This window comes from Polyergus mexicanus, unplaced genomic scaffold (genome assembly GCF_030449975.1).
Source record: "Polyergus mexicanus isolate NDT 795.1 unplaced genomic scaffold, iyPolMexi1.0 SCAF_8, whole genome shotgun sequence".
Lineage (NCBI taxonomy): Eukaryota > Metazoa > Arthropoda > Insecta > Hymenoptera > Formicidae > Polyergus > Polyergus mexicanus.
The window spans coordinates 2,290,375-2,312,154 of NW_027223328.1; the positions used below are offsets into that span (position 1 = coordinate 2,290,375).

General features: G+C 32.9%; 1 protein-coding gene across 50 annotated transcripts in view; it reads right to left on the reverse strand.

Moving 5' to 3' along the window:
* Slo (calcium-activated potassium channel slo) overlaps window positions 1-21,780 on the reverse strand; it is a 99,482-nt gene that overhangs the window by 61,214 nt on the left and 16,488 nt on the right. For all 50 annotated transcript variants that reach the window (XM_070300883.1, XM_070300886.1, XM_070300885.1 and 47 more), the window contains 2 exons: window positions 571-632; window positions 202-298 (listed from right to left, as the gene is read on the reverse strand). In XM_070300883.1, the coding sequence (XP_070156984.1) occupies window positions 202-298; window positions 571-632 (159 nt within the window). The remainder of the gene's footprint in view (window positions 1-201; window positions 299-570; window positions 633-21,780) is intronic.

Consider the following 21,780-nt stretch of genomic DNA (forward strand, 5'->3'; position numbering starts at 1 on the left):
AAAAACTTTTTCTTTTAATCTTTTATCTTTTTATAGTAATAATAAAAAAAAATATTTAAAAAAGCAAAGAACAGAAGATAAATATTGTTAATTTAACGATTATGTAAAATGTTTGCACTGTTAGCATTCTATTTATGATCGTTTTAATATTAGTATTAGAGAAATGAACGAAAACGCGATGAAATGGATGATCTTACTTACGCGTATAAAAAAGTAGACCATAAAAAATATATTGAAAGCTAAGTCTATCTGCTGAGTAATGTTGTTGCTCCACTTCTGGCAACGCTCCACCTCTTCGCTGTAACATGAAAGCATGAGATTGCGGATGTTAGGTCAGCATCTCTTACGCGAAGGTCTCGGTCTTGAAAAAAGGCAACACTGAGAGGGCGATTAAAATAGCAGTCATTAAATTAGCAATTATCGTTCCGTAAATTGAATCAGACCATGAGAAGAAGCTATCAAGTGTTAGTATTCCGCATAACATCTCCAATATTACACAAAAAATCAAATATTTGTAAATGTTTTGGAGAAACTTTTAAAAACCATGCATCTGGTGTTCTTGTTACTCACCTGGAGGCATCGATGAAGTATATTATAAGCGATGCTATACTGAGAATGAAAACTAACACCACCTGAAACAGACAATGAAACGCACGAATGAAATATCTATTCATGTTAAATAGTTTTCTTTTTTGTACAATATATAAGCTTATTAAAAATATAGAGATAAGAATTTCTGCATTTTTTATTGTTTTTTTTTTTTTTTTTTTTTTTTTATTGCGTTTGCAATTCTCTCCGAAAAATTATAGCTGCATTTTCACCGTTAATTCTCCAGTCGATAAGCGAAACGCAATCAAAATTGTACAATGGAAATAATGTTCATATAAACTCGTATAACTCGAGCAAGTATTTCATATCTTTGTAAATATTTTCATTAAATTGCAATATCGCTTTATTTCTAATATACGGCACGCGCAAAATCTAACCGATAGCTGTCAGTATAAATGTGAAGTAATGTTTATGGCAAGAATTAAATCTGGACTTTATGTCCGGCGCGACTATATCAAAATATTGTACTTTCTGACGATATTATTAACAATCACTATAAAAAATGTCATATTAGCTTCATTCAACAGAGAAGCACGAAAAGTTACGCCTTAATATTACACGAATTCTCGCAAACAAATGCGCCAATGATGATGAAATTCTTCATTAAATGACAGATAGTAGTATTGATTACCATTGTTGTTTAAAAGATAAGCTGTTTATTAAATTGTAGAGATTAAAATAATTGTGCAGTAAGTAAATGATTTGTTAACCTATTAGTTACACAGGAATAATTTTAATCTCAATAATTTGCAATCCTACAATTAAATAAAACGCGGAATGTATTTGGCACGTGTATGGGAATAATATTGCGCAGAGTAATTAAAATTCAATACTGTTAAATGGCTTCACGCATAAAAAACAGATATCATCCAAATCTGAAGATAGATAAATTAAATAATAAAATAAAAATTTTGACCATAAACCATTTCATTATGCGTTCAGTGGACGATAAAATGCAAGTCATGTAACTCCGGAAAATCGAAATATCTAAAATTTATCTCTCGCGCAAAATATTTAACTCTGCATCGCACCAGGTGTAAAATAACGGATTGCGCAGCTACACCTTTAATCACTGTAAACAATGACTAAGCTCAATTATCGTATGCATGTAAGCACGCGATGCGTGCGCGCAACACGAGATCGATAAGCGTCCGTATACAGGATTGTAAACCACGAATCCATTAGCACTCTGGCAATCCTTATTATCCCCATGTCGAAAGAATATTCACAATGACAGCTCGATTGACCTTTATATATTTTCACTAATCATCGACAAGTTAAATTAATCAAAAAAGGCGTGGACAAAAAAGGCATATATGTATATATTTATGTATAATACTCTTCAAATAATTAATATGTGATGTGTACAGCCACGCGAGCAAATAAAATATTAATCTATTTTCGTATTTCAAGATAATTATTATTTTTTTCTCTTTCTGTACATATTTCTTTAGTCTTCTGCAAAAATTTTCGATTTATTTAAGTGGAAATAACGAGTGATCTCTCTCTCTCTCTTTCTCTCCAGAAAAGCCAGTGTAAGCGATAATCGATATCCATATTTTATGGCGAGATATCTTATCTGTTTTCATTTGAGATTCATTTAAGATTTCTCGTCTATCTTACATAAAAGAATAAGATATTCATTGTCAGAGATATATAAGATCTCTGAGAAAGATAAAATGTTGAAAGATGTAAAAAGATATAGCCAAAGTCTTAAATTTCAATAATTAAAAATAAAACTAAAATTAACGGTAAAATAGGAATAATATTAGTTAAAAAACTTTTGATACTGACACATCTGATATATTTAATTCATATTAAATTTTATATATTTTCTATTTGATATATAATGATGAAGAATTTATTTGTGCAACATAAAAAATTCAATAAATAATACACATTATTTTTTTCACTTCATTATGATAGAACATTTACGCTAAGAAATAGACGTTAGTTGTTCAGAGAATTTTCTACCTTACATATTCTGCTAAGTCAGCATATCATTGGCATTTCTTTGGAAATTGCTCAAAGAAGAACGATTTGCTGGAGACACGTCAGAGTTGAGCCTGTGTGCAATTTCTCCACTATTAGTCTACTTTACAACTACTTTGTACTTGTAATCCACGTAGCAACCCTCTCGTGAATTTTCCTTTATAGGTTCGTTTAAAAGGAAAGCACGAGGAGGTATGCGTCGGCGTAAATTAAATGCAAAGGGTAAAAGGAAAGAGAAAGGGAAGAAAAAGAGAAAAATAAGACTTTCACCGCATGATATTCCTGACGCGTTGATCTCATGAGAACGAATCCCCTATACATAGTCACCGTGCGAAAATAGACAGTAAATGCGCCTCTCGACAGAATGATGTAGAGAAGAAGCGGGAGAAGTGGTTATACAAGAGAAGGATAAAGTAACGAGAGAGAAGCGACTATAGCAAACCGACTATAATGTCAAGAAAATAGAGTACGATAATAGGAAACATCGATCAAACAAAAGCGGAGAAAGAGAAAAGAGAGAAAAAGAAGCATTCAAGAGAGAAGACGATGATCTCGCGAGTCGATCTCGCGTAAATTCGGGTGCGATGCACCCGGAGAATCACGATCTTCTTCCATGCATCTTTTCGGATTATTTTTAACCGGCTCTTTCGCAGCTGCATGAAGATCACGTGGTGAAGCGAACCGAGAGCCGAGCTCACGTTTCCGTGTTAGCCGATAGGCGAGCTTTAAAGTTCAGGGTTATTGCGCGCTAAAGACCATAATAAGAAGCCTGTTGGTCGCCCCCTGCGAGCCAACGAACTCCCGTGTCATCGATTTAAGTCCTTATCAAACCTGTCGTGCTCCTAACGACCGTTACGGCAAATTGACTTGATAAACGATTGCACACGCGAAATTACTAGGCAGGAGTGATGGTTTCCTCGAGGAGTACGGGAGGCACACACCTTCGCTGCGAGCTGAACAATTCCCTAAATACCACCTTGATAACTCGTTTGATATTCTACGATAATGGCTGATATCGTTGTCATGTCCCCCTAGAAGAATATTTTATAGGGATCCTCTCCTTGGCCGGATCATTTTCCGTAGATATATTAGATTAGATAAACATATGCACAATTTTTATTGAAAAATGAATTTTATCGTTTATAGGATATCTAAAAATAGTCACTTCTCTTCTTTCATGAATAACACCGAATAAAATAAACGTTATTTCAAAACAATCAATTTCAAGTGAAATAAAAAATAAAAAATTTTGACAGATGTACTATGAAAATTTAAATAAATAATTTAATATCTCTCTTTCAAAGATACTGTCTTTTAGAAATAATTACAGGATTTTGTATGGCCTTAAATCGTTTATTACATATTACGTATGTATGATGAACTATTCTCTTTCTTGTCAATGACAAAGAAAGCATGTGTTATATTCCTACAATAATTGAATTTGTTTAATTAACCGAAAAGCAAAATTACTGATAATTCCAATGCATTCGGGCGGAAGAGTACACAAATTCCTGTATAATTTTAAATTAAATTTCGACCTTTTCCGAATCAACAGAATGTAATTCAAGATATAATTATCACGTAACCATAAAAATTAAAACTGCAATAAAAAATTGCAACATATATTCAGTTTTTGTAGATAAATTTCTGTGTGATGATTCTATGTGTGCATCTCTTTATATATTCTCTACTTTGTTTTATACAATATATGCTTTTATATATCCCTATTCTTATAATATGCGTATTGACTCTTCCACTTTGATTCGTATTTTATATATGTTATCGGAACTTGTAACCATTTCACGCTGGTTTTGAGGTAACATAACGTGTTCCAAAAAGAATTAAGTAAAGTAGGACATACCATTAACGGCTTTCATACATCGTCAATATTGTTGTACAACCCACTATATACTGTATAAAGACTAGTATAAAGTATAAATAATATATTTCTACCGCTGTAAAAACATACATAATATCATTGATCGCTACATAAAATATTACAATATATAGTGAATAATTTATTTAAGTAAATTACGATAAGAAAGAAAGAGACTTTACCACGCATTCGAAATTGTAATGAATTGGCCAACGCTTGCGACAGAAATCGATAGAAGCTCGGTTACATGACAAAATTATTTTGTCCAAAACGGAGGAAACAAGATATTTCAATATCCTACGTATATTAGATGATGACGTGAACCTTTGATTATGGATAACGTAAACATGAGCAAATTTTTGTTGAAAAGTATTAATTAATTACAATAATTAATTTTTAACGTTATAAACTCTCACTATATTAATTGCAATCCTTCATCAATAATTTCCAAAAAACTTTACATCAAATTTAAATTAATAACAAATTTTAATTTCTCGATTAAAATATGAATTGTTTTTACCTACATTTATAAAAAGATACAGAAATACATTTTTTAATTACCAAGATATAAAAGTCGAAATTCAAAAACTTATAATGTACAATTACCTTCTACCAAATTTTCTCTAAACAAAAATTAATTTCAAATTTATTAGAAGTTTTGTAATAGCTCTAAGATAGTCCGTAAAAGAGGTTGCAAGTAACGGATCGACAATTTCGAGCTTGATGAGCTCGTATAAACCGATATCGTATCGATCTCGGATACTGAATTTACGAGGAACTTTTATTATGTTTACTAAGAAGAGGAGAAAGAGAGAGAAAGAGTATTCCTCTAGACTTTAGACGTTAGATTTATAAACGATGGCGCCAAGAGCGCCAAGAGGATCGTGTAAAAATAGAGAGGGAGACCGTCGTTAGAGATATCCTTCGTTCCTTGATATCCACGTTATCGATAAATGGAAGGCAAGGAACGTAGAAAAATTCAAGACGACTGCAGACGGAGTCGATGCGTCAATCAAGTAGATGGACGCGCGTAAAATGCTGCAATTTATCGGCTATGGAGCTCGCGCAGTCTATATGGTGTACACGTACACGTAGCGTAAATAAATAAAAAAAAACGTAGCTTATGTGCTCTATCGGCCGATCGATTTCACTGGTTTGGCTACGTTCCAGATATCCCCTCGTTAAATTTTCGAACAATTTCACGGCCTGCTGGCGATATAGTGCCGAAGCGCGAGTATCAACCATTAACGAGGAGCGACCAACTCCTTCGTTAGTCGAGAAGTTTGACCCCGAGTTTAGCGAGTTATGCACTAAACCTGTCGTACGCAAATCGTCATAAAAATCATAGTCCAATTTACTAAGGAAATCTATTTCATCTATTGAATGCTTGATATCGCTTCGTTGTTTTCTCTATATTACTGACGTTATTTGAACTTAGGAAGCACGGGTTATCATTTTAAATGTACTGATATCTCTATCGTTTCGTGGTACTTGAACTCGTCGCACGAAGCATGAATTAGATCGGTTATGAATAATTCTCGAATTCTGATATATTACGCGAAATTCAGCTCTAATAAGATTTTATATCATGTCCGATTTACTCAATAAGCTATCCGATAAAACTTTATATTATCTCGATTTTCAACATAACAATCAATTTTCACGTTGTATTTTTCTCTTCTGTTAAAAGTTAATACATCTTATTAATATCCGTATGATAATAATGAATGAGCGTATAATTTTCTTTTTTTCTTTCATTCTAGAAAAATGTCGATCGATTATTTCTTACATCATTCAATTTAATTAAATTGTTCGGCACTTTTTACATTAACAGTAATTCAAAGTATAAAGGAGAGCGAGAAGTTTCTGATAATATTTCTTATACTATCGACATTTTTTATAAGCCTTCATTTTTCAAAGTGAATTTGACTTCCTGTGCCATTTCTATACTTTTATTCCACGGTCAGTTAATTTTTAAAAAGCTGTCGCTAAAAAATATATTAGTTGAATATGTAATGCAAAGCGCATTGCTTTTTCTCTCATGGGAACTAAAAAATTCTATTCTATTATGTATAATTCCTCACGCAATCCACATTGTAGTAATAAAGCGCATGCTTTATTATTGTAGTAATAAAGCGCATGCTTTATTTTTTCGGCTGATCGAGAGTGCGCAAGGTATTCCAACGGAATAATTCAGAGATATTCCGAATATTGCGCAACTATCTTATTGTAAATGTATCCGGCTGGGCGCGTCGGCGTGCAGGTTTTCTCTCTCTCTTTTTCTTTGTAAGAAAATAAAGTTACAGTTGGGCTCCATCGAGCCGTGTCCAATTTCGCGGATGCTACGTCTCTCGCGTGCACATACGAATATTATACACGTGGTTCGCTAGAGAGATGCGCACGTACACTTTACATATACATCTTAGATCTCCGGATGCATCGTTCCAGCATACAGCACGGCTCATCTTCAGTACGGCTGGCGTGCTGCTACTGCTACTACTGCACTATGGAAGATCTGGGTCATTCGAAAACGGTCGCAGGGCCGCGCCGGAGAAATTCCCCTTTTCGTTTTGCGCAAAAATCATGCGGGCGAGGTTAGCGGATCACCCTCTCTCGCGAGTTCTTTAGAGAATTTACCTACTATTTTGTGACTCGGCAAAAAGAAAAAGATATACCGAATCTGAATCGCCCGATAGTCCGAGAAATTCACGAGTAGATAAAATGAGTCGCGCGCGAAGTAAAAGCTATTATTCTGTCTCGGGAATAATAAAGTGCAGCGAATATAAACGGATATACCGGATATATTCTCTATATTAAATTGTCTCACGAGTGTTAAATGATATTACCTAGTACTGCATTTGCTATGCCTATTTTGCGCCAACTTTATGCAATCGATTCCACATATATTAAAAAAAAATTGTTCGAGATCTTTCCTTTTTTTAACGAAGAAATTTATTGATAACAATAATTATTCTTGGATTCTATGTATATCGAAATTATTTATTTCGTAGAGAAAAAAAATAATATTTTATCTTGAATAAAAAAGCAAGCGTATAATTTTATTATCATCTCGAAATAAACAATTCATTTTTTGAATATTATGCTTATGAAAAAGATAATCTTCCGATTTTTACGCGCTAATTTAATAAATATTTTAGAAAGATAATCAAATTACGAACAATACTTCGCATACTTCATTTCAAAAATGTTAATTAATTGTTGCGAAAGCAGCAAATAATTAATACTCTAATTAGGCTACTAATTGAATGTTACCTTAATAACGGCGGAGAGAGAAATCATAGTAAATGTCAGCCACATAAACAACTGGCTACATACTAATGACGGGATACTGAATTTCGCTGTGTTCTACTCATTCTATGCAGTCAGTAAATATGCATCTCTCAGATAATAGTGCTGCGAATATTGTGATCACGTTACGTGGTAATCTATGAGAACAGCAAAGATACATTTTTCGACTACAACGCCTTAGGAATTGTTTCGAGCATTCGTATTTTAAATTAAACTGTAAGTATTTATGATAGCCATCGTATTACGAAACAAATAGCGCATTTCCTTGATAATAAAATAAAACTTTTTATTGTATATATGAAAAATAATAATTCTTCTTCCCTATCATCTTCTGGTCCGCGATAAAACGCTGAAAATAGTGCACTACTTCATAACACATGTGACTCATGTGTTGATCTAGTATATTCAGATGGAAACTCACGACATACCTATATCTTGGCATCTTTGCGTGACGCATCGCGTAACTCTTCGTAAAAATTATCCGAATGCATTCAAACATCACGCCTTTTTCTTTATCTCACGATAATTGGCAGAATTTCCACGCGTTCTCTGCGAATCAAACATTTTCCTTATGTTGGAAAACGCCGAGATGATGTCGACTTGCGTTTTCCTGAATAAAAGATCGCGAGATGTGATACGTATAGGGAGCCTACTCTCGCCGTATCTGGCATCTATCCTCTTCCATCTTGCAGGTAAAGCTATAGCTCGCGCTTTTAGCGCAGCCCTAATCAAACGAGCGGCTTACTTTGCTATCCCCAGGGTGGCAGTTCATTTAATTAAATACCCCGCTCCCTAAGCCACGCAACTTTCTATAGGATCGTCGGAAAGAAGTTTATTTTGCCTGAGCCATATCCCGCAGGCTCGTACTAATCAATGTAAAGTTGGCATGACATAATTGACGATTCTGCAAACACTGAATTGTATTAATCTATAAATGTTCTCTATTTCATTACATTTAGAAAAAGAGAAAAAATCTATAGAAATAGTTGTATTTTATTCTACAAAAAGTCAATACGTTACGAATTACACATTATTATTTTATAAACCCGAGATTTTACATATTATTAAATATACTATTTTTGTACAACTATTTTTACATATGTTATAATAAAATCTAAAAAGAGAAATATAAATTACCAATAAAAAACAGTTTTATAAATATTTTTAAAAAGAGATTTTTTTTATACCATATAATAATGCAAATTACGATAAAATTATATGATTCTTGTCAAAAATAATCATATTTAATATTATATTTTCCTGTTTAATAGCGAAAATATTAAGTAACATTCCCTCTTTATTCGACAAACAAAAAAATCTACGTCAACATTGGTAATTTTGTGACGATAAACAATTCGAGCGCAACACAGTTCTCATCAATTACAACGTAATGCATAGTACAGTATCCAAGTGCGCTATGTAGCTTTCCGTTCCACGCTCATTCCTGATTTTCTCCTCTGTTTTCTCCAACCTTCGTCCGGACATATCTCGGTTCCGTTCCCTTGTTACGACGAAGAAGCCAGGTGATAATAGTCGTACGCGCGGTGTCGGAGGGGGTTGTTATCACCGTGACCGGGCTATCGATTGTACCCTCCTCTCTCATTCCTCTTTCACAGCTGGCTATACGTGCGAACGTCACTGGGTTAACGGAGTGCGGCTGCACCCGACGACGATCGAAGGATCGTTCGGCGAGAGCAAGCAGTGACGGAACGAGGAGATAGAGAGGGTAGATAGAGAGACGAGAGAGGTAGCTTCGCGTTTGAACTTGCGTCTGAACCGACCATGACGAAAGTTCTCCATCCCCTTTTCGGAAAAACGGCCGAACGTTTGGCCGTCCACCACCGTCATCACCAGCATGCTCCCACCATCCGACCTCGTGCTACGAGAATGTGGGTTACTGGGTTATCATTGCCGGTGTTGGTGGCTCGTCCTTCTCCGTTGCCGGAAGCTTTTCCAACCAATTGCTCGTCCGAAAGGACAACGACGAAAACCAAGGAAGACCCGGAGTCACCCGAGAACGTAATTCTTCTTTGAAGGGCGTAGAAATTTCGGAGAAGATTGCTGATATACGGGGATGTCAGACCTTTCATGGTATTGGCTACATCGATTTTTCAGGATATCCAGGAAAACTGTATATCATGTGTCTTTGCTGCTTATCACTTGAGATGAATTTGTCTCTCTCATGAGTTTATATATATATGTATATAATAAATTTTATTCTTACAGTGTTAGAGAATTGTATAAAAAAAAAAATATATATATATATATATATATATATATAAATATATAAACCTTTTTAATTATTTCTGTCCATGTTGCGTGACAGGTGAGCGACACAGCTGCAGTATTATTTTTAATGAAACTGCTGGAGCAGTAAAATCAGGAATAGATCGACAAATTAATTGTAAAAGCATTAAGTTTCTTACATATTATTTATTCTTATGTATTATTTATTTGATTATGCTTCACTTACAGCTGTGCCAGCTCGATAAACGTCAATCTTATAATTATCCTTATTCAATCAATTCTCGTATTGATTATTCCTTACCAATTTTCGTTTGCTCTGCTTTTTACATATTATTTATAACATATTGCGTTCTTATTATAAGATAATCCTAAGCAAGTTATATAATCATTTCTTATAATCACCAGCTATTTTTTTAGTTATAGAATATGATTATCCCTGTTTATAATTCATGCAATAATGTTTTATGGATCGTGCACATATCTCGAAACAGAGTTAATAATATTATGCTACATATGTGATTCTAACAGCATCGGATCGATGAACATTGATATAACTTCATTCACTTTTTTCACTTGCGAATCCAAACGAATGCAAGTGAACATTCTCCAATTCTTATAACCTGCTTTATGGGCAATTTCCGTTGAATCTCCTCGTTAAAGACATATCGGACAATTCATACTATCTCGAATTAATGTCTCGGGTGACACGTACGACACGTACGTTCATAATTCGAATCGCGAACACATGCTAATTAGCCCGTTCGACACGAACCGACGCTAGGCTATGCTTATAATTACACGTATTCTTGGACAGCGCATATTATGTCTTGTGAGTTATGCTTCTTTTCATCGACTTTCCAAAAATTAGTTTTAGAGAAGATAACTAAAATTACAAGACGTCAAAATCAAATTAATTGGAAAAAAATCATTTTACAAAAAAGGATCAACTATTGTATAATTTTATGTCATCAATCGCAAATTAAAAATCTGCATTAAAAATTTTAAACGTAACTTAAAAAATTTGTATTTTTATAGAAATTTATAGATTTATATCGTATTAATATATAATACGTTAATCTGCATAAAATTGCAGAGAACAAAGACTTTGAATAATACATTACTTTTAATGTAAATAAAACGAATATAGAGGGATTTTATTTATTTTTTCTTTCTTAAATAAGGCTACCACACAATACAATATATAAATAAGCTATCTCAAAAAAACTTTATATCACATAAAATGCTTCATCAACGCATCAAAAAATTGATTCGCATCTGATTTGCTCTGAAGGCGACAATCTAACCTATCGTACTTAACTATAAATAAAGATTGCTGTTCTTATTTTAGCGTGCGAATTAGCGTAGGTCTCGGGCAGACTCGTCACGGGTTGCCCTCGCTATTTTCGTATCGCAAGATGTATAGCCGAAACGACAACATCAACGATTTTTGATCGCTTCAATCATTATGTATATAAATATAAAAAAATATTGACCAATCATTAAAGATAAGGGAAACACGCGTATGTTTAATGAGACTGTTCCATTTGATGCTAATTATCTAACATTCTATATATAAAACAAAGAATTAAAAACGAGCAATGCTATTCATTATCTTATCTCTTGTCTCTTATTAACGTTGCCCAGCAGTCATTAATTTCTTGTCGTATAAATTTCTGTCATAAAATTATTGTGCATAATAATCAATATTGTTAATTCAACAAATTTAATATAATAATTCTTAAGAATTAGACTCGTATAGTGCAATTTTTTTCAATTTTAGAATTCAGATAAATTTAGTTTTCTAGTTTATTTAAATAACCAAAAATGACATAATTGTATTATACTATCTTTTACATCGGGATGTTCGATACTAATTATTAAAACGCAATAAAACAGGCAAACGGTATAGGGATAAATTGTTACCAGGCAAAAGTTTTACATCCTGAGATGGCATACTACCAAGTCGTCTCGCGCCAATGGCAGATTCGGCCGAGTTTTTCTCGCCACGCTATTTATATGAGAAAATAAGCCCCGGAAATTTATCGCTCGTAAAACGTGATTCTCTTTCATTGCGGAGAAAGGAGGCCGGACCGGGGGCATGATTATAGTATCAACGGCTTATCGCAACGTATCACAAAGCCTTAATTGCCCAACGATTGCCAAATACGGTGCTCATCGTAAGTAGAAAAAGGAAGCGGTTTCAAAAACGACGCCGACAATTTTGGCAACCACAGTTTATGGGGAAAAAATAACGGGAACACTAACAAGGGACAAGATACATGTATTGTATAATAATTGACAATACTTTCTAATTCAATGCTCGATTAGTTTGACTGTTTAAATGCAATTGATTAATATCAAAAATAATTAACGATATAATAACTGGCAATGCTTTTTAATTCAATAGAGTCTATTTTTATTGAAAAACTTTTTATAAAACATTTAATTGTAGAATGTAATTTAAAAATTAAGTAGTTTTGATGAATTAAACTTTGCAATAACGGAGATTTAACAATTGTAAAAAAGGCTGGCAAAAAGCAATTAAATTTCAATGGCAATTATAAAAAATAATGATTATATAAAAATCTCGAAATACTTCATATAAAAGATTCGATCTCAGGTTTCGAGATCTCCTCTAGAAGAATATATTCGAAGAGCTTCTCTTATATTGCCAGCAAAGATTATCGTATTTTATCGATTATGTTTGCGAATTTTTTTTAATTAAATTGCACGTTATATAAACAAAGTCAGTTACGATCATAGCAGAAACTCGGAGTGATTATCTTTATCATTATCTTCGTCATCGCGCGCTTCGATTTTTCATTTGCTCTTAAAGTAACGCTAACTGTTGCAGATGGATGCAACTGTGTTTTAGGTCAAGTATTGCATAAAAAAGAAGAATATATATCAACATCATTCAGTGAACGATTCTTGCGCGTAAGCGATGCTACTATCTGACACACGCACACATATACACATACACACAAGCCACGTAAATAAAAAGGATTACAATCAACGTGATTATGCTTTCGAGGGACATTTACGACTTTCAACTTCGCAATGTAAATCTATTTTTTAATCGCGTTATAGTGCGCGAAATAAAAATAGAAGACGGAGAGACACATGCTTGGTTGGATAGCGGACTTTGGATAGCGAGCACCTGTTATTTCTTTTCTTCCGCGAAGTGGTTGTTCTAAAAAATAAACTCGGTCGAAAATATGAAATAAGAGCTATTCATACTTTAATATGCAACTGATTACGTGCAAGATAAACAAAAAGTTATATTTAAATTTTATTCGATCGCATTTAAAACAGGACAATATGTTATACACATAATGTTTATATGCAAATATTATCATCCTTAATTATTTTTATTATACTTATATTATATTTGCATTATACTCAAATTATATCTCAGAATAACTGCTATTTTTCCAACTTACGCATATTAAGATAAAAACTAAAAAAGAAATAATTGTTTATATATCGAAGCATCAATACTTTTGTGCGATTAAATATTAAAAGCTTTTAATAAATTAAGTTTGAATGAAATTAAAAATGTGTTTTACAATATATATTTTAGCAATATTTCAATAAATTTCTTATCCCAAAAAAGAGAATTGAATTTAATTTGCAGAACGTGTTTGATAACTACTCACGAGAAATAAAAAAACATATATATATATATATATGTAAACCCTTCACACTTTTTCATCCACTTACTCTAAAAAAGCTTTCCAATTTTATGATGCGTATGCAAAAAATATTTATAAAAAAGCTTGTATCTCTCTCAACATATCCTCAAGCATCCTCAAAAACGTCAAGCACTTATCGAAACAACGAAAAATCTAATAAGTTATATCTACTTCATCTTCCTTCTGTGTGTGTAAGAGAGAGATAATTTCATACAGCTACAGAAAAACTTTCAATAATAATTTATCTCGAGACAAAAATAAAATTAAAAACATTTGCTTCATATTTTGTCTCGTTATCACGATCCAATTCCGTTAATTATACATCGTTCGATAGTCAAACGCGGACAACGCAACTTTGCGCAATCCTTGCGCAATATCTTATAAATGACATTAAACATATGGTTCATTCGGAATGTAGTTGAAAATTTAACGGGCATAAATCACACGGAAAGCTGCAACATAATGCAACCCACGCTAGCATCGCGAATCGAGTCTATTTGTAATTGTTTTCTCAAGGCTTGGTGATGTTGATGATGCTGATTGTGAGTCATATTAAACATTTATATAAGCAAATGCGTACATTCCGTCGTACACTATAAAGAATCCGGAAATCTTAAAAAAAAAAACAGAATCAAATATGCACAGTTAAGTTATAAATAATTCTAGATATTTTATATCTCATCGCGTTCTAATTTTATTCGCAAACACTAATATAAGCTACTATAACGAAATTGAATATTACACTTTATTTCCTTTCACAATTATCTTAAGAATTACTACTATTGTTAAAAAAGATTGCGATAAATATCTCCCGCAGTATCTGTCAACGACCTAATTCTCTTGGTTTAGTTCACTGTTTTCATTGTTTTCATACGCTAAAATAACGCGTCTAAACGCAATACGAAATTCTCACTGTCTGCAAAAATTTTCTGGCAGAATGTACGATTCGTAATCGTCTTACAATTTTCGTGGCAACGTCACATATATGCAGTGTCTCAAAAAAACAGATAATATTTTCGAGCAGATAATTGTTTTCACTTTTATGCAGAGTAAAATATAAACTGGCAACATAATTGTATTCAAGTCATACAAAATAAATTTCAACAATCATCACTGAATATCTTAAATTAAAATATCGCATTAAAAAATCTTATCTATCAATTAATTTCAATTTAACTTTATGCTAACAAATATTTAATTTAAAATGTATTAGCGATATATTATTTAATATTCCTTAAATATTAAAAATTTATCCACAATATAGAACAATTAAAACGATTATAATCATCTTATGAGATATATTTCATTATTGATGGAAAACATTGCCATACGAATTTATAGCCTATCACGCTCCGCAATCAAACTATCGGCTCTCTCTAATGAGTAACCATTGCATAATTATTGTGGCAAATGTTACATCATCGTAAACTAGGATAAGGATACAGATTAATAACCGCATCGAAACGTGCATGTTATATCTCCGTTGTATTATATCATTTATAGCGCAAATGGGGTCGTAAATTAAATGCTATTAGCGAATAGATTAGGAAAAACTTTACCATGTAAATGTCAATAACAAATAATCTGACTTATTGAAAAGCCGGATAAAAAAAAACGAGACACTTTAAATAAAATAAAATAAATAATTATAATATATTTATATAATCAATAACTCGTAACGAATTTAATATATTTAACTAGAATTTTTAACAAATTTAAAATAGTTCTTAATAATTTTTTTCAACGCAACTTCCCAGCTTTCAACATATTAAATTTCTTACTAAGTAAGAATTAAATTTTTGTGAATAAAAAGTTTATCTGAAATTGACCGAAGAGAACAAAGTTTTGTTATCTACTTTCGTTACATCTCTGAAATTTAACTCGCGAAAAATCCTCTATTTGTAGAATATAAAATATCTTTGTAAGTTAACTTCCCTAAAAATTTAAAAAAAAAAAAAAAAAAATCAATTTCAGATTTGTAAAAAGTCTAATCTTGGAATATTTTTGAGTAAAGATAAAATAGCTAAGATAAAGATCAGTTTGTATTATTAAAATTTCGATATATTCTTAGTCAAGTAGTGTAAAGTAGTAAATAATAAAAAATAATATTTATAGCAACGAAAATTTACTTTATACACAAAAAAGTATAGTTTACATTATAACGAGCTTATAAATTCAATTTAGTTCAATTTTTTTCTTCGCATTTTTAAAAGCATTTCGAAGTTGGCGAGAGAAGTCACATTTCTTCGCCGGTATCCTGGCACACGTAATCCAAATGATTGATGAGCATACCGAATCTTTAAACAAATCTCTTAAGAGGCGAGCAAAATTCACTACACTCAAGGAAATAGCCTCTGCGAAACGCGAATGTAAAGCGCAAATCGATCTTTTAACAGACAGAGCGGATTATCGATAGTAGGCCTTGGCGTACTGGAATTCATGTCACCCGAAACCGGGAGAGAAGAAGAAGGGTAGCTGCCTAAGATTTTAAATTCGATTTCGAATAGATCGACGTAAACGCGATTATTTTCTCCGTCTCTCTCCGGTGTCGTGACAAATCTGTTACATTCTTGTGAACGGATACTGGCCAGTTGCCAGCCGCTGCTAATGACTTTTCTTCCAAATATGATCCATATTTCCAATCCACCTACATTCGAAGAATTATGAATTTGCACGAAGAGATATGTCTTCTCAGTTTTTCGAGACTCGTGGAAAATACATATTTGCGAATCCCCTACATTTTATGGACAAAAACATTTTACAGATGCGGTGATTTTTTTATTCACGATTTTCTTTCGATATTTCGCGAGAATAACCAAGTCGTATCTGCAATTTGCGCTGGAAAGAGTTTAAGAAATATATTTCTTATCGTTGAAAAGTTTGTTTCTTTTGGCAAAGAGAAAAGGAAGGAATTCTGCATAAATAAGCGTTAATAAAATTGAATCAAACGTAATGGCTTGTTAATGCGGAATATCGAGAATTTCCGGTATTCCACTTATCGCAGGACGCATCGTGAATCCATAAATTATCGGCGCTTGCCGGTAAACACGCGAAAGTGTCAGCTTCGGTTTCCGCCAATTGGAAATGACCGAATTATGGTGCCGGATCTGGCGCCTCTGCCAGGGACAGAGAAGGGAGGCACGCGCTTGGAGAAACTGGAACACCGACGTAAAGTGCACCGTGCGGATCGTCATAAAGCGCCTAAGTTTTGACATCGAAAAGTTGCTCTTTGATCGGTGACCCCGAACGAGCGAAAGCTACTTTAAACACTCATCTGGTACGTTTCAATAAATCATCTCGTAAGTGATACGTCTTATTAGTCCCGATACCGAAGGATATTAAATCGAGATACATTTTCCTACATTTTCTCTCTTTTTTGTATAAAACTAGCGAGAATTATTGGAATATATTTTATGATTCGAACCAATTGCACAATGTACGTCAAATTCTATCAATGATCTCTTATATTTCTTATATAAGCCATCTTTTTTCTTTTTCGACAAAAGAGATATCTCTTTAAAAACCGATCTTGACGAAATATTAAAGCATTAATATTATAAAGATTTAACTCAAAGAGATTGGCGAAGAAGGACAAAACGTTTTATGTAAAATAATACATTTCTGCTTCACTTACAGCCGAGGAGATGGAAAGACAAGGCTATTCAATTAAATATTATAGAAAGAAATATGGCCAGATTCAATAAACAATGATCTTAGGAAGTAAAAGATGGTACATTGAAGGAAGAGGCTGATTTCGTTATGTAGGTCGGCTGCAGGGTCACCTGCTTGGACGTCGGCTAAAGGTTAAATTCCAATTATAGCATGCGGATAAATAGGCGGCTATCGTCCCGTATGAAACGATCTCTCCTGTCGACGAGACGACGTACACTCTACAAGAAAATACAGCTACTGTCAGCAAAACGAATTACAAGCCGGATGTAGATAGATATTTTGGCCAACACCGCCGTTAGACAGGGACTTGTAACTATTCCAATTTTATTGATAAAGTATACTTTTCTTTCCATCGAGAAATCTCTCTCTTTTTACTTCACTTTTGGACATTCTAATAAAATATACATGTCTTGATATTTTTTATGAACATTTGAAGTATCATCTTATAAAAGAATGTAAAATGTAAAAGGAACAAAAAAAAATTTTAATATTCTGCTATTTTATAAATTAGTAATTAATATTTAATTTCAATAATCGCTGCTAAATTATATAGGACCACTTTAATTTAATTTCTGTTAAAAATTGTAAAGAATTATTTATATTATATTAAATCATAACTTTTTTTTTTTCTTTGTTTATATGCGTGCGATAGAACAAAATATGTAATATGATTATTATGCGAATTAAGATATGCAAATTGAGATTAACAAATTTATAGAAAGATAAATCATCTTAGAGCCGTTAAAGCTGAAGTATTATATTTTATTACATCACTAAAAATCAAACACTGAATCTGTGATTATTTTTTACTTAAAATTTTCTGCTCTGCAAATCTGTTCAAAGTAAGAAAAGTTTCAGCGAATTTATATAATTACAAAAATCAGATTATAACGGTGCTTGGATATAGATCGAACTGAAAGCGACGCTTTTCGAGTTAAGAGTTAAGAAGCACCTGAAGATGCAAATGAAATTCAAGAGAGCGCAAGGATAAATCTCTTTTCAAGGAGAAAGATATCGATAGAAAGAGAAAGATGAAGAGAGTCTCTATAATTGTGAGAACAGCGTTAATCAGATTCGATCACGAGTCACTTACGTAACTTATGTTGATCATTTTCTTAATTAAACATCATTATTCGAAAGTAGATATTGTAATTGCTATTCTAGTGAAATCACAAACAGAAAGAGATTCGCGGCATTTAAAATTCACAGACATTTTATATATTTACAAGACAAGGTCCTCCCCGTATAGGTATATGACTATATACACACATTTGGCAAATTGTTCAAAGGTCAAATGCCGATCGTGGCAGTCTGCTAATTACAGCTCTTGCATCTTGTCTGCCACAGACTATATTTAACGACGTTGTCAATGACTGTTATTGATGTTCCTAAATGTGCTCTATGTAAACATCAATAAAATTCGAAGCTGCGCACATATTTCTGCGACATATTCTACGATAATTACGACATTAACAATTATAACGAGAGCAATAATATTTATATAAAATAATAATATAATCTCTTTAAATATACACAACATATTATATTTAGCATATATATTTATGTAGATATTATATAATATATATTATTTAATATTTAGATATTATATAATTTGCTACTACTAATTTTTCAAAAATTTTTTAAGGAGTAAAATAGATAAATTGTTCATCACACGTTTTATATACTTCAAACTTTTAATTAAACAATTAAATATCCTGGCAATTAATATTGGATTAAAATTTATAAGAAGCGAGGGAATTTTATAATTTATTAATGTTTATAAATCTCTCTTATATAATTCATCTAAAATTTCGTCGACGGTTATATGACTCTGTGTTTATTAAGATTTCTATTTTAACGCCTTTATGGCTAAAAAGACTATCGGCATAAATAATATATGAATGAAAGAAAATAGAGTTCCATCTCAACAGATCTCAAGAAATTATACCAACCCATTGCGCGCGAATCCGGTCGATTCGAACACCGCTGAATAATTCATTTTAATCGTGGTCCCCAAATTTATCTCGCATTTCTTGTAGCAGAAAATACGGTTGAACATGAAATGTACATTATAAGATCGCATTATAATCGTTTCTCATTTGCGTTATTACACATTATTTACGCGGGATATGATTGCATGTACAAATTAAAAGAACTAGCAATTACGTACATCTATTATAAATCTTTTTGTTACTATTATCTTATTTACAAAATTTAACGCAACATGTTCTTTCTCGCGACACCAAACAGAATTACCAAGATTCTAAAACACAAATATATTCTTAAATTAAGAATGAGATTTTATATTCGAAACTATAAATTTTTGTTATCACAATTCTCAACAAAAGATGTGAAAATGTACGAAAAATAATAAATCTGCTATAACAATAAAATAAAATTACAACTTCATTGACAATACGTTAATAATTGCAATTGGCAACTGTTAAATTGAAAAAGCAAATTAATGTCGTGATTCTTTTTCTATCTAAAGTAAAGGATATTAGCATATCGACAAGCTTTAGTAAAAATCGAATTTCAAAAAATAAAGGGTTAAATATATAGCGCGAGCGGTGCATTTTCGATCGACTATAGCGCAGATGTACTCGGCCCATTTCTGTTAAAATTAAAGATGTCCGAGAGAGTGCGGGAGACCATAAACTCTCGGCCACTTTACCGCTGTGGGCGCCTTTTCTGTCTTCGGTGACCAGGCAACAACTCAAGTGCGAATAAACTACAGGTATACCCACATACCGATACGGCGGCATTCATGCACTTTCCGACACGCGCATCGCATTTATATGTATATGGCCGGCGCATTGTATGCACCCTCGTTTTGTCTTCGCGATACCATTATGGCGCCGTTTCCATTTATACGACGATGATTCTGTGATACAGAATGCGGTCGAGCCCCGTTATTCGCGCCCTCGGCACAAGTTTTGAGAAAAAATTGTTGGTATATCGCTGAATTAATTAATGCTCTGAGAAAAATGCGAGCTTCGCGGGAAAAAAGTCATTTCTTGTACAAAGTACGTACACGTGCTACTCCAGTACTCGTCACGTCAAACTTCATTGATTTGACTAATATCTAATAACTACAATCACAATTCGTATATAAGACCTTTTACAGCGTAAAGTGCATTTCGTAATAAAGGAAAATATACGCTACTCTCGATACTATTCTTGATCGCGCGACTGAAGGTATACGAGTCCAAAGAGAAGTAGAATGTTCGCGAAAAAATTGAAGGAAATTTTATCGAAAAACGCGGGTCTCGGAAAAAAGCGTCAAAATTCTAATTGGGCTTTAATGCGATGAAAATTGCGGGTGCGATAATAAATAATCAGATTGTGTAACAACGACGGGCAAGGTATTGTAAGGCGCACAAAGCTTGGAGCATCGACAGCACGCGAGTAAAGCGTGTCATGGAAACGCGTGGTGCTCTCTTTCGCTTATGATACCATGACAATATCGTATTATTGGTTGATAAGAAAGCAACGTTTTCATACCAGCGTGACTATTCGTGCCAGTCGACAGTACATTCCGCGGGGTTAAAATAAGTCTAAGCTCGACGAAGGACGGAACGCGAATAACAACGGAAACGCAGAGACTGAACACAACAATATTATGATATTCCTTATTCCATCCCGTCTGTTTATCCTTCAAACGGGAGTCTCTCCTTTGTTTGTTTACGTTAATGTTCCTCGCCGGAATAATCAAAATCCAACCGCTCGAGAAATTACGTAAATTCGTACGATGAAAAACAGTAAGAGGCAGATGGAGATGGCAATCTATTTGAATTTAAATTGACCAAACTAGATTGGCTTACTAACTGATATACACGAAACGCTTCGTGTTTCAATCCGTGGTTGATTAGTGATTGTTAATTCGATATCTGTGCGGCAATTTTGATTCTACGTGAAGTACACGTGGAATTATACACGAAAAATTTGTATTTATTTCTTTCATATATTCCATTTATATTACAATTGTAAATTAAGCTCTACGCAGATTTGATTAAAAACGTAAATCATATAGACGTAAATATATTTTTTTTTTACGTTAAAGTGTTCCTTTCGATTCCTTACTCGTTTTTTTACATATAAGGATTAATTCTAAACTAATTAATTTAGAATTACATGTATAAACTATACAACTTCTTGAATATTCAATATTGCATGTGATTAATATATAAAATATATAATTATTAATCAACAGTAATACTATCTCAATAAAAATCGATTAACATGTCTATAATTAAAATACCGCGCATATCGTAATCTAAGAAGACCATCGCGCAAAAGGAAAGCATCCGGATATGCAAAGTCCTTTGAGACATTATACACAAGCGAAATATATATTTATGTTTAATGGTCTACGTTTAT